General features: G+C 39.0%; 1 protein-coding gene across 3 annotated transcripts in view; it reads right to left on the bottom strand.

The window, feature by feature from the left end:
* Nucleotides 1-4,903: 4,903 nt before the first annotated feature.
* HERC4 (HECT and RLD domain containing E3 ubiquitin protein ligase 4) overlaps nt 4,904-14,735 on the bottom strand; it is a 29,640-nt gene continuing 19,808 nt past the window's right edge. For 2 of the 3 annotated variants that reach the window (XM_042033410.1, XM_042033409.1), the window contains exons 17-26: nt 14,289-14,312; nt 13,664-13,762; nt 12,397-12,564; nt 12,148-12,291; nt 11,093-11,259; nt 10,256-10,322; nt 9,962-10,044; nt 7,781-7,964; nt 7,122-7,224; nt 4,904-6,277 (exon numbers count right to left, since the gene is read on the bottom strand). In XM_042033410.1, the coding sequence (XP_041889344.1) occupies nt 6,069-6,277; nt 7,122-7,224; nt 7,781-7,964; nt 9,962-10,044; nt 10,256-10,322; nt 11,093-11,259; nt 12,148-12,291; nt 12,397-12,564; nt 13,664-13,762; nt 14,289-14,312 (1,248 nt within the window). In that variant the 3' untranslated portion in view covers nt 4,904-6,068. The remainder of the gene's footprint in view (nt 6,278-7,121; nt 7,225-7,780; nt 7,965-9,961; nt 10,045-10,255; nt 10,323-11,092; nt 11,260-12,147; nt 12,292-12,396; nt 12,565-13,663; nt 13,763-14,288; nt 14,313-14,735) is intronic. The other variant, XM_042033411.1, reaches the window with a different exon arrangement.

The raw sequence follows: 14,735 nt of genomic DNA on the forward strand, positions 1-14,735 counted from the left end.
CTGAAATAAAGCACCACCCACCAACAGTGCAGATCCCTGCTGGGGGACCTTGGAAAGGAGCTGGGCAAATTCAGGTGGAACAGGACTCCCAGAGCTCCTGGAGGCCTACTTCCCTCTCCTTATACCCTCCTGGAAGCACCTGGGCTAGCTACAGGTGGAGAGGGTTGGTTGGTGCCTCAGATGAACCCAGCACAGCAGTTCTCAGGCTCAGCACAGTCAGAGCAGTTCCAAGAGCTGAGCTGTAACTGTTCCTAGCAACCCTGGAAACAACAGCCCAAGCAAACCCCAGCAAGGCACACCCAAAGCCTCCATCTGTCCTGCCTTGGGGATGGTGGAAGCAGGTACACGACCACAGGTCTTTAAAGGACTGAATTTCTTAAGGGACACAATCCCAGTGCTGTCTGACCACTGGACTGTTACTTTTACTCTCACAGAGCAAGAGAAACTGTTTCCCTGCAAACCCCACGCCCATGTGCCCTGGAGTGACAGCCCAGGCTCCCTCTGAGCAGCTCCGGCACCAGTATCACCTGTGACAGAGCCCCCGACAAAGCAAACACTTGCAAACTACCAATTAAGTTAATTTGAAAGCCACAAAGAAACGCAATTCGAGAGACCTTAGAAACAAAACACAAACACATTTCAGTGGGATTTAGCTGTTTGGCTATGGGGTTTTTAACTCTGTACAATTATTACTCACTATCCCTTTCAAGGGCAGAGCCCTGTTCAGAAGAAGAACCCTCAGCTGAGGGGGACCCTGCTTCCCACTGCAGGTGGGTACCTTACAGGGAGCCCTGGATCCTACAGAAGCTCCCCACACTGGGCTCCACAGCGGCCACCCCAGTAACGCTGAATGCTATGGAGAATTGGCCTTAGACCCCATGGAGCGTCACTACCCTCCTGCTCCAGACTTTAAAACTCTGAGCATTCCCTACTGGGCACTGACAGAAATCCCCAGTTCCCTGCAGGGCCTGACCAGGGCAATAACACATCAGCCCATGAGCCAGAGAACTCCTCCCTGCTGTTGTAGGGCCACTCCCTCATCTAAAGATACCGCAGATCTTCCTTATCTCAATTACCCTCCCCCTTTGCTTATTCCTAATGTAATCTTTGCATCTCATTAGGATACCTTGCCAGTGGACAGCCTCAGACTGCTTGAGATGCTGCACCCCAGAGTACTCAAGCACTGCTGCTGCAAGGTGCACCCACAGAACCTCTGTGCAGGATTAGGTCACAAATAATTAAACTGGTTTTACCTTTGAAAATTTTCAAAGACAGCAGATACAATTTTCAGTGGAAGCTGGTTTTTAGCTACAGTCTGCCAGCTCTGTTCTTTATCCCAGACAAGCTGCTCTATTTGCTTGAAAAAGGGAAGGAAACTTGACTTTTGCCCTCTACTCAAACTTAAGTCTTCGTGTAACATTCATCTTTTGTTTCCTCACGTAATCAGGCACATGGAGGAAAGCAGTGAACACCTACAGACATTCACTGCACAGTGTAGGATTCATGACCTGCTGGGAAGACCAGCCTGGAGCATTGGTGAGATAGAGATCCCTACCAGCACTGTACACACCAACTACACTGAAATTACTAACTTGGTAGTTCCTATGTGGAACAAGATTCCCAAACCTCATTTTCCTGATCTGAAACTGATGTGCCTTTGGTTGGAGAAAAATAATAATGCTGAGTACTGTCCTAGCTAATGTAAGGGGGCTCTGAGGACACTCACGGCACCTGCAACACCTTATTTTGTTGTTTTGTAAAGTCAGTAGTTGTGTTCAAACCCAGGGAATATGCAGGAACTCAGACTGTTTAGTCCAGCAGGGCTGCTGATACGGTACTTTAGCACAGTTCTAGTGTGCCCATGTTATTGTCAGTTTGGTTTAGGTGCTTTCCCCACCCCCAGCTGTCTTGTGGTTAGAAGATAACACATCTTTCTCCTTCACCGACAGAAATGGGCAGGCAAAGGTAGGATGTTACAAAGTTTTAGCATACTCACAGAAAGCAAGTCAGTGTAAGAGGTAGTAGCACAGAGAAAAATTATGTGTATAGGCAGGAACAGGCTCCTTTCCCCAAGAAAATAAAAACACTCAGTCACACGGTCAGGGAACTCAAGTGTACAGAAATGATAGCTGTTGGAGTTACTTTGTTGATTAATTCTGCACACAGAGCAGGTAAACAGTCAAGGGGATTTCCTGGAGCTGTATTAATCTGGTGATGGCAGGTGACAGAAGATGCTCTACACCTTTCAAGGTCTAGGTAAGGTTTTTGAAGTCATTGTTCCAGACTTGACCAACACAAAAACGAACAGCAGATTGAAGGACCAAAACAGTAAGTTAATGATTAGTGCACCCAAACCCCACTCTGACCTGGCAATTTAGAAATACCCACTTGGTAAGCAACAGGACCTTGTTACTTGTCAGGAGAAACAAACATTTTGTTTTTCCTATTCTTTTTTCTCCTCTTCGAAAACTGAGTAAGGCCACTTCCCACAGTATATACAAGTACATAGTTCTGGTTGCACACAGAAGGTCAACACAGCCAGTCTTAAGGTGCTCAACTCCATACCTGTGCTGAAAACTTTATTATTAAATGAAAGCTTGTATCTGCATTTATCTTAACTGCAGAACCTCATGTGCCTTTAAGGAGCTCTCTTTGATAGTGATTTACATTTGATTACATTAAGCTTCATTTATTACTGATAAATCAAGTTTATTGCAGCAGAGAGCAGGGCAATGAATTAAAATCCTCTTCAGAGTAGTTTATAAACATTCTTAAAGGGAATACCATGGCTTGGAGCTCTAAGTATGATTAGTAACGACCTCAATAATAGTAACTCCCATAAAGTGCCAAAGGAGACAAATCTATGCTTAAGCAGGGCTCACTGCTTTACCAGTTCTACACTGTGCTCTTACTTTTGCCGTGGAAAACAAGGGACAAACATCTGCTGTACCTGTAGTTCAAGTAGCCTGGGTAGTTCTGCCATGCAAATTCAATCTCCATCCCCGTACTAAAGTGGCAGGTGCAATAAATCCATGACTGCACTGCTCTGACAATAGCAAGTCTCCTTCAGTAGTCTTGATGGAGATGGATACAAGTCTGACATGCAACTGGTCTCCTCCGGTGATAATTTTGAATCTTTATCAAATGCTAATCTAATTATCAAATAAAAATACTGTAAAAAAAATTAATTATTGTAAAATGCTCCCACTGAAGTCCAAACTACTGTCATTTCCCAGTTGTTTGCATTACCCTTTTAAACACTGGTACCCAAGTTTTCCTGAATAACTGAAGGTTTGAGGAAAAGGAAGGCTCTAGGCTTTCTTCATTAACATCATGGCTATTTCAGCTACACATAAAATGGTTTTTCCCCCCGCTTTCTTACATGCTGCACAGTAGCAAATATTGTATGCAAAATTATACTTGATCCAAGCAAGAGAAAGCAGTTCCTGCTGCCCACCTTTTTCCAGGCTGAGGCAACTTAAGGGCACAACTTCAGTAGAGCTGTTTCCCATAGCTGTTGTGACTGTCAAAGGAATTAAGGGCAACACAAGCATTGCAGAAAGCACTGAACTGCTTGCCACAAGTAATGCCATGACTATTAATTGTTCTAATACTACATAAAAGTCCTTTACCTTGTTATGCACACAATCGTTACGACTGGGCACTGCCTCCCCGCACAGAATGAACTGACATCGGTAAGATAATCAGGAGCACTTAGTACTGTAGGACCCAACTCCATTTCTTGCAGAAGTGTGTAAAACCGAGCCCAGAACTGCAGAGAGAATTCTCAGGTGAACACTGTCCAGAAGAAAGTGACTTTAGCCCTGCTCTGCCAGTGGGCTCTTAAGGTGATGTTAAACCAACCATTCCAGACTCCCCACCCTCTTCCCAACACTTACTCATGTCCACTCGTGTTTCAAGAGAGTAAGAAATGTGTCTGGCTCGTGCTGGAGAAACTTTGCAGCAACACGAAGCACTTGCCACAGCAGTTTAGTCAGCAAGAACTGCACTTCAAAAATGAAGGACATCTATGATGTCTAGTGCATCCTAAATTGGACACCAAAAACAGGCAAGTGAATTACAGCTTGGATTCTGCCTCTGAGCCCTCACCTACAGAATAAGGCTCTTCAGGTTAATACTGACATTGACTAAACATCCAAGACACCAAAACCCAGAGAATGTCTCACAGGGAAATGAAGTACATACATGTACCACTAGATTTGGATGACATGCACTAAATTAAATTGGACCTGCATAACTGCAGATAAACCTCCTCTTATTCAGTGAACACCAACTGTGTGCATCAAAAGAAACAAGACTCCCATAAGAAAAAGCCCAGCACTTGGACATGCAATAATACACAAGGGAGAAAGAGTTTTACATTAGCCACTTCCTAATTTTTTAATATCTACCTTTGCAATCTTGGTGTTTTCACAATTAAAAATGGTGTTTTACTATTACCTGGTAAAATGACTGCATAATACCTTTTTTTTCCCTTCTTTTTTTTCTCCTTTTCCTTCTTCCATGTATAATAAAATTAAGCTGCTTTAGTATTTGTTGGTTTCTTGTTTTTCACAAGAGGGAGAATTTCCCAGCCAAGTAACAAATGTTGGAAAAGATGGAATATGGGCTGCATACAAAGAAATTACTAAGAGGTTACACTGCGTCAGAAAGGTGTAAAAACAGTGTTACGGGAAAAGACTAATTTTAACTGTACTGACCTTTTTTTGTATTTTAACAATATGTACTGCCAGCACAGAAATTGGATGTTATATAATTTATTACAATGACTGCATTTCCCTGCTTCTTCTAGCTGTACTCTCCAATTGAATGCACTGGAAGTTGCTCTCCATTTGAAGAACTCTGCATGCTGCAAGCATCCGTACACATCAACCAACAAAGGTTTTCATTCAAGTCTTTTATTATAGCTTGAATTTTTTCCACTGCATTTAAAAATCTAAAAAAAATAAATATTTGTTTCACAGATGCAAGTCACATATGCATTAACACCACAAAATCTGGAATTTAACCAGAGAAGGAAAAGTCAAATCCAAAAGTGTCCAGCTAAGCACAATCGTCTCAGGGCAATTATACTAAAAATAAAATCTTAAGAAAAGGGGAGAGGGGTGTTAAAGGTTATTTCAAATGCATTTATCTGGAAAAAAGTGAAAATTCTATTAGAAACCATAAACTACGCTTTCAGCATTTAAAAATAAACGTTTAACCTCTTGACAGCAACAATTGGCTGGTGCATCTTTTTCTTTTAAGCTGTATTCTTGACACATGACTGCAGAGGTTTCAAATGATAAGTTAACCTCTTTTATAATTGTGTCCACTTACTTACAGAATCGGTTCTTAAAAATAAAACAGTGTCTAAAGTCAGCTTGTCCATCCACATATTAAAAATGCCATTGGATGCGGTTTTGTATCGGCACTAAGTGACTGCTTCATGGATTGTACATTGTGAAGATGAATGTCTCTTAAACAATCACCTTCATTATTAAGGTTCTTAAAACAAACCAGAAAAATAGATATCTTCAGAAATCAGAGTAGTCACTTTTTTTGTTAAAAGCCATAAAATAAGCTCATATTCAATTACAAGCAATAGAAACCATACTGCTATTGGAACAGAATTATTTTATCACAAAAAATCTATTATTTACAAAATGAGAAGTTACCAAGTGAATTTATCAGGGAAAAAGTTAAATGTTCTTACTAAGTGATTTGAAAAACTGAAGCAAGTCTCTCATGCACTCACACGCCAAATTGTTTGCATAAGGTGAAATGTTAATTCTTGTTAGTGAAACTTGACTCCCATTCACAATACTCTCATTTTTATTGTAAGATGGCAAAATCCACATGGCTCTGTACAAGAAGGTACTTATTAAGACAGTTCCTCAGTTTTGGAAATGTTTTTTTGGCTCCCATGAATATCCAGACTACTGAACATTTTTTGCAAATAATCAGTTATATTATCAACTGCATCACTTAATCCACTGAAGTTACCATCACAAAAAAGACACAAAAACTTAATGATCCCACGTTACACAGAACTTTCATTTCTCAAGTTATACTAAACTGAAACCTTCATAGTGGTCTATAGCCTGGATCAACTTAGATTTTAGGGTTTCTTTATCTGTGTATTTTGGAAGATCAAGAAGATTAAAGCAAGTGTGAGCTACCGGCAGATAATCTTCTCCTCCTCCTGTTGGCTGGATGACCAGTTTGAGACACTTCATTCCAAGAATTGGAATCCGATCACTGCCTGTCAGAAACACTGTCGAGAAAAAACCAAAAGCTTGTGACTAGTTGAAGACTAACACTGTCTATGTCACATATGCAGTTCTGATCACTGCTGGCATTTTTTAGTCATTCCAGCAATGATCAGCTTTTCACACTGAAGTTCTCTGGAGTTTGGAAAACAGGAAATAATGACTTATTACAAGTGATACGTAAAGTATTCCATTTTTGCATATGAAACCAAACTGTCCTTAAAAATACTATAAAGCTTTTCATGCAACAGAACTTCTAATTTAAAATCCATTGGCAGTATCTTTATGGAGCATTTCCAAGTATCTTGTAAACAAAGAATTGGTTTCTTCAAAAACTAATTTATCTGAATTGGAAACTAATCTGTGATCTGTTCTAAGCAAAACCTCACTCACAGCCAGCTTTGATCACTTTGTTATCTGTACATTTCCACTTATCAGTACCTTGACATATTTACAATCAGTTACAACTCCAAATTTCCATCTCTGTGCAGTGAAAAAACCTGTAAGATGTGAATTCTATGTCAAAGCACAGGAAAAAATATCCTAGTTACCAGATAAATGACACCAGCAGTTTAGGTTGTTGGTGTTTTGGGGGTTTGGGTTTTCTTTTTTTTTAATGCTGCTCTGAGCTACAGTGATCTGTAACTAGCCATCACCCACAATGACTCAAAACAACCCCCAAAAAAATCAGAGACAAGTTCATAATCAATTTCTTCTACTATGATTTTTTTTCCAAGTAGTTAATCACATCATTACAAACACTTACATCTGCCCTCTTATACCAAGAGCCTGGAATCCCAGTGATCCTGTTCAGTTAGTAACTTCTGTGAAATAATTTCAAATACTTACACAAAAACTGTTTTTTCTTCTCCAAAGACAACTCATGAAAAACCTCCCAGAATATTTTAATTGTAGGATGGTCTGCCCAGTATTCTCCTTTGTATTCTGTATTCTAAAATGAGCAGGAAATAAGGTTATTGCTCGCTCACAGAATAGTAGGATAAGCTGACACTGAGGCAGAATGAATGCAGTCTGTGTAAAGAGACACAGCAAGTGACATACTACTACTACTACTTTCCTCACTCTCTTTTCTTCAGCTGTTCAGTCTGAATTCAATACAGGGACAGATGCCTGTACTGCAAAGCATTTTCAATCCCAACACAGGCCAAGACTCACTGAGCTCTGGCAATCAAGAATATTTACTTTTAATAACTGTGTGCAATGACTTCACTTTCCCATGTCTAGTATGAGAGATTGTATACAGCTGCCTCTGGGTTCTGTGAATTTTTCTGCTTCTCTCTTCTAAGTCTGATTTCCTTCAGAAATAGATGGAAAAAGTTAAAGCAGGAAGGTAAATAATATTTTAGGATCTTCGTTCACTGATGTTTTAAGACATCAATAAATAACAGGAATCATGTTAAATAAAACAGAACTCAAGAGGACACCTAGCTGCTTTGGCACCCTGAAATGAAAACTATATGAAAGCAATAGCTAACTATGTTTCTTACCTTCTCCAGCTCTTTCCAGTCATAATTTGTGTTCCCAATCACCATTGCCTGCAACTCACTGGGCTGGAAGAGCTGAAGAACTTTACCTCCACACACTTTGTGGAAGCCTTCATGGAATGCACTGTATAAGGAAGCCACAGATCTATTGAAGATGTAATCCACATATGCATCTACAAAATCTTGCCTGTACAAAGAGAAAGAAACAATCATGTTGAGGAAATAAAGAGGAAACAGCACATGTCATCCTTCTACCAATAAACCAGTGGCCATTTCTGTATAGAACAGCATAGAAAATGAAGCAAAGAGGAGGCCAATATATTGTATTCTCTGCTTTATGTTACAACCACAGTGAAGATAAAATGGCACATGAATCTATTTCCCCACCACGCCCCTGAAGGCAAAGTCTCCAGTGTGCAACAGAAAAGCAGGATCGTTTAATCTTATTTATTTCAGGCACTACAAACATCTCCCTTATTTGTGTGCGTTGCAGTGGACTGGACTGAACGGCAACAAGCTGAAAGGCCTGGATTCCAGGGAGTGTCCTGAAAACCACTAATCAAACTCACTGTTCTATTTTTTTAAATTAAAAAGATTACCATATTTGCACTAAAAATGCAAATCAACTTCAAATGGACATCCGAGTCTTACACAGTAAAAAGACCAGTGCCAAGGAGCTGGGATTCACAGAAACAGATGGCCTGCTATCTGTGTGCTTTGGTACAAGGAGTTCTTGGATCTTGCTGGAAACATCTTTGGCAGCATTTAGGGGAGATCTAAAACTTCTTGATGTGATACAACATTTATGGTAATTTTTTTGAAATCCATCCCAGTGAAAACTGTTTAGTTTCTGCACTGGCAGTGACTTCACTTCCACATTACAGCTATCCTACCAACACACATTCTCTGTGGAAAGAGAGAATGCATTTCAACACCGCCCCCAGTCTTTGAGTAACATCACCAGTAATTTAAAGAATCATATAAACACATTTGGATGATACGTTTATTAAAGCTGTTGCATTGAAAATGCTGGAGATGACCAAAGTGGTGAACCACACTCCTCCCCTTCAGCACTTAATGAGATCTCCATCTTATCCATGCTGTGTAATTATAGAGGGGAAAGTAACACTAACAGTGCAAGGCTGCTCCAGAGAGAAGTCATAGCTGTAACTAAGTTATATTACACTCTATGTTAATAATTATTAAAATTAATTGAAGCATCATGGCATATTTAGATCTTGAGAAAGAGGAATTCTTCATTGCTGCAAGACAATTGTGGTAACAATGCAGCAGGCACTCCACAGGCACCTTGAAACTTTTCCCATAATTCAACTCCAATTTTACAGTCACTTAGTGACAGAACATCAAACCTATACCAGAAAACTGCAAAGCTATGGTGTTTTACATGTGCATTCAGTTCTCTTTCCATTCAATTCTCCCTTTACCCTGGGAGAAGTAGAAGCACAGAGAATTCATAAAGATTAAAGAATAGACTAGAAAATGGTAGTACTCTGCAAAAAGGGGACAAAAGCACCACCAGGTATATTTTGCCTATCCTCCAGGAGCAGAAAGGGAACAAAGGGTGGGAAAAGCTGCTTTTATAAGTGCAAGTTACAGAATCCTTGACCAAGGAAAAAACCCCACCCATCACCCACTCTTCTGACAATAACACTGGATTAACCCATCTAACATTATCTGCCCTACAAAGGGAAGACTTCATTGAAATAACATTCATGTATGAATGAATAGTTGTAATAATGGCGCTTAGGTCATCAAAGTTCTCAACATTACTCACTGAATTTCAATGGTATGTAGCTTCCTGCAGAGCCACCAATCATTTTTAATCTTATAAAATGCTCTCGATTGGGGTTGGAGGGGACCTCTGAAGATCTAGTCCAACTGCCCTGCCATGGGCAGAGACATCTTCAACCAGACCAGGTTGCCCCAAGCCCTGTCCAACCTGGCCTTGAGCACTCCCAGGGATGGGGCAGCCACAGCTTGTCTGTGTCAATACAAGACAACAGCTATTTTAACAATACACATGAGAAGAGCTTGGGAAAAGAGCCCAAGTAGTTTTGCCTCCAACAGCAGTGTCAGAACTTGGCAAAGGGTATTTCCAACAGCCCAGTAACACTCCCAAGGCAGACAGCAACGCTGAACTACCCTGTAATCCACAGAACTCACCTATTCTGTTTGACTACAGGAATGTCAGCACCTTTAGGAACAAGCTCCTTAATTTCTGTTGTACCAAAATTTTCCACAGTGATCTATTTGAAACAAACAAAAATAGTACAAATCTTATTTACTGCATAAAGTACTTCTTCCCACTTAGTTAACAACACCATGAAAGGCAGACACAGGAGCTAAAACTCATGGGAATTAGCTGCTGATGCTTTTGTTCAAACACTCCATCAGAGACAATTAAAATAGATGGCGTGAGCTTGGCAAGACATACTTCAAACACTATATACAACTTACAGTAAAATTAAGACAAAATGCTTCTTCTATGTCATCCTCTGGATAGTCCAGTAGCTGTTGCATTCCCCTGCAAAATAAGTTACAAAATACTTGCACCAGGGGAAAGAAAGATGAATTTATTTTCCTGAAGTGTTCTTTAGGCTTTGATAATTCAAGTTTTAGAAGCATCTTTCTACTGTTATTTCATTTATTATCTTATCCGACTTGCACCTTGTGTAGTGCTGGGAAACCCCAAGCAATCATTTCCTTTTGATTACCCCATGTGGTGAAGAGAGAACATTCCTATCTTAAGACTTCAGGTAAGGGATTCCCAAAGCAGAGGCAGTTAGTACTTAAAAACCATTGACTGGCTCTTCCATTAACATCTTTGATTTCTCCTTAAATCTATGAGAACTTTGGCATCTACATCATTGAGGCAGTCAAGCATCCTTTTCTGCTCATTTGAACCTCCTACCTGTTAGTCCTATTCAAATCCCTAGTCAAAAGTAAATACTTAGCATGTATTTGTTCCTGAAATAAGCAAAAATATTTTCTTGATGGACTTAAATAACTCAGAACTGAAACTATGCTTGTACTTAGGCTTATAAAATTAATGGCTAAAACTCAAGGGGTTTGAATTCCAAATACTTTTTCCCCCTAAAATGCTTGTAGGATCATAAAACATTAACACCAAGCAGTGAGAAGCAGGTGTTTAACAACAATGTCAAATGTGTCAGATGACATAACGACTGCAATTTACTTATCCAGTTAGTGTGGAAAAGAAACGTTATGTTCTTAGAGGAAAATGCTGACCTCAAAATTAATTTCTAACAACACACGTTTTTCCTTCTTGCTTACCTGCCAACATCTGGCATCAATTCTTTTAAGTCATCCAGGGATGGTTTCTTATTCAATAGCTTTTTGTACAAAGCCAGAGGAAAATGAAGGTCTACAATAGTAAAATTATATATTGCTAGCCCACAGACAACACCAATCAAATGAAACAAGTCACTGTCTTCAAAGGTCTAAGAACAGAAAACAGACAAGATGGTTTAAAATAAAGAAGTTATTTTAATCTTGCAGAGTCCAGGAAGAAGTGTACAGTGCAGTATAATCTGAGTGGATTTAATTTACATTTTCTTTAAATATGTATGTGTCTGTAAGTACCAAGAAAAACAGGATAAAGTCTAACCAGCTGAGACTGAAATCCAAGAGAATAGAATCCTTTCCACTTAAAAAGGCTGAGCTGCAACGTACTCTGTTACAGGGGACACATACTGCATTAAGATTCTGGTTTTGTCAGTGATTTCCTATTGCACTATTCAGTGATTAAATATGTCAATTTTTTAAAAAATTACTTCGGGGAGAAGAGGGAAGAGCTCACTATTGACCCCCTCAGAATTAATTACCAAGGCTTAAAATACACCTGTGGAAACGTAAATATTCAGGTGTTTGGAATCCAGCCTCCCCAGTCAGTGTTCTCTGAAGGAGGACTGAAAGATCAGGGATCAAACCTTCCAAGAAAGTACAACTCCATGACCACCCATCACCCACAAATGCAATTGAACACAGGAAGACCTGCCTAACAGGCCAGTCAAGAATTTGCCTCTGGCACCTTGATTTACTGATTCTACCCTTGGAATCAGTTTGTTCTGGCTAGTACTTGTTCCTAAAAAACCTGGCTGGGCTGGGGACAACCAGTAAGGAGCAAACAAGGAATGGGGAAAGCAAAAGAGAAACAGCAAGGAATGAGGAAAGTTTTGCTCTAATAATGACAAAAATAAACTTTTTTGAGAATACTTGCTTCAGCTTCTACTCTTGAAATAAAATGACCACAAACTACTATGTTCATATATTATTAATACAAATACTGTAAGTTAAAATGAAATGACTGAATATAGATCACACCCTACCTTATCAGAGAACCAGATCAGCCTGGACTCCTCATAATACCTGAACATTCCATATTTGGGATCTAGCAACTCCCTCATGATGAGCAAAAAAAATTCTTTGCGAACACCTCCAGCATCAACAGCTTCCTCCCCTACAAATATAACCTGAAACACACAACTCAGTGAGCACTGAACTGCAAACAGGTTGTAAAGCAAGGTTTGTCCAGAAACATTCTCAATTACTGTGGCACTTGTAGGCACTTGTAATACCTTGAGTGGCTTCTTGTAGTCTACATTCTTTGTTTTCCTTAGGACCTCCACAGCGTCCCCCACAATGTTGTCCCTCCGGACCATTAGTATCAGGCATGGATTGACAGATTCAAATACTGGCAGGAAAAGAGAAGACAAGTTCTGCCTATGGGCCTGATCGACAGCCATCTGGAGAAAAACAAAGTGAGAGTGTCAGTAGGTAGGAAAAATTCCTGTCAATATTAATTGTCCATCAGTCTTGTCTGCAAAAGTGCAGATGGGAATAGCTACTACAAGAACTACTGAATTTGCCCAAGTTTCCTTTGTATTCCTTTTATCTAAGGAATTATTTGATTTCAGAAATATTTTTCCTTTACCCATTGCTCTCACCAATGCTAATGTTTGGAAAGAATTAGAACCCAGGTTTTGATATTCCAGTCAAAATACCTTGGATAACAAAAGGAAGCAAAAAAATCCTGCATTTCATCTAATGAAGAGTAGGGTGTTTAATATAAATCTGGCATGAAAACAAACATACATTAAAAACTAATTCACAGCGGGTAAAGCAATTTATTTAACTTGTATGATAATTTCTGTATTAAAATTGTTTGTAAAACAAAATGCTTTTGCAAATGTTCTGAGTATGGCAGAGAACTCTTGAGAGTTTGTGTGTTTTAGTACTATTTAATATTGTTAATAGAAACATTTAATGTGAACATTTCTCTGAATCCATCAAATGTTGGTATTGACTGTACATATACATTTTTAAAGGCATATGAAACTACATTTAATTAGAAGAGCAAGGTTGTATTTTCCTACAGAAGCCCATTACTTGAGTATGACTTACATCATCTGTTTCTTTTCAGACTCAGATCAATGAGCCAGGTAATATTCTAAGTCTGCTCATATGGGAGGTGGGGTTGTGTTTTTTGGGTTTTTTGTCTGTTTGTTTGTTGGGGTTTGGGGTTTTTCTACCAGTACTACGGGCTGTGAACACATAAAAAAGCCATCTCACTACTGAAATGAAAAGAAGTTCATTGGAAATGTATGCAACTACAAAACAGTCGAATTTCAATGTGGTCCCAAACCCACTACCCTCTATCATGTACATACCCCGAGATTAAAACTAGAGCCTCCATTTTTATGGGGGAGAGATTAAACAGAATTTGAAGAAAAAGAAAAAGCAAAATAACCAACCAGCCAAACCAAAAAACCAACAGGAACTCCCAAGATCCCCAGATCAGGGAAAAACCAATAAATTCCTAACATTAAAAACTGAGACTCCTACCTGCATCTGTATGATTGCATCTGTTTGCAAGAGAGTTGTCTTTGCCTGGGCATCAAATACAAATGGGTATGTGCAAATTATAACAGGAATATCTGTTAACTGGAATGAAAAGAACCATGTCACAGCTCAGCTTATTCAAAAGTCACAATTATGGTTAAAAGAACCTTTGCAATAGCACTCATTTAATACATCTATTTTAATGGAAAGAGACCTCAATCTTGACTTATTATCAATGCAGAACCCAAAGCATCTTAGGAACATTAAGTAGATTTTTAATTGTTTAGTACTTCAGCCAAAAACAAACAAAAAAAATCTAACAGAACTCAGTCAAGCCAAACCAAACCAAGCCAAGCCAGACACAAACGACACTCTCACTTAACACATTTTAATTTCTGAACTGTTATTGCAGCTAATGGGTATAAAAGTAGCCCTTTTTTTCCAACTGCTGCTCCAAATTTGCAATATAGACAATTACATATTTTTGCATCACAAAGATTTTTTTCAGATTACAGCCATGGCTAATTTAAAGCTTTACACCCAATAGAACACAGCAAACAGTCCTTGACATTCACATTTCTGATTTCCTTACATTCTTCAAAAGAAATCAGACTGCAACCAATCTTACCTCAGTTAATCCATGGTTGACATCCTATGACAGCATTTGCACAAAGGTAGCAACAATTAAGATGAAAAAGCAGCATTAGTGTCTGCATTAATTACTCATCTCTGATGAAGAATTTAAAAAATATTTATTTACTGCTTCCCCCCAGAGAAGGTTTACTGAGAAATAACCATAAACATTCTAATTCATCTCTTAACTACAAGCTTGCCTTTCAACACCCTGTTTATCAGTCTTTAAAAACAGGGCTGTTAAAGTATCATGTTTGCTTGGATGCAAAAAAACTACACACTTTAAATGTTTACTTCCACAAATTCATTAATGACATCTGCTGGTACTGTTGCAAAAAAAAAAAAAGAAAAAGAAAAAAAAAAAGGGTGGCTAGAGAGCTAGAGAAAACTTACTAACTTGCTCAATATTCTTTCAAAGCTGAAGTCAAGGAACTGTGGCAAA

The sequence above is a fragment of the Corvus kubaryi genome, unplaced genomic scaffold (assembly GCF_017639235.1).
Source record: "Corvus kubaryi isolate FWS band 111438036 unplaced genomic scaffold, C.kubaryi_AGA036_p1.0 37357, whole genome shotgun sequence".
Classification (NCBI taxonomy): domain Eukaryota; kingdom Metazoa; phylum Chordata; class Aves; order Passeriformes; family Corvidae; genus Corvus; species Corvus kubaryi.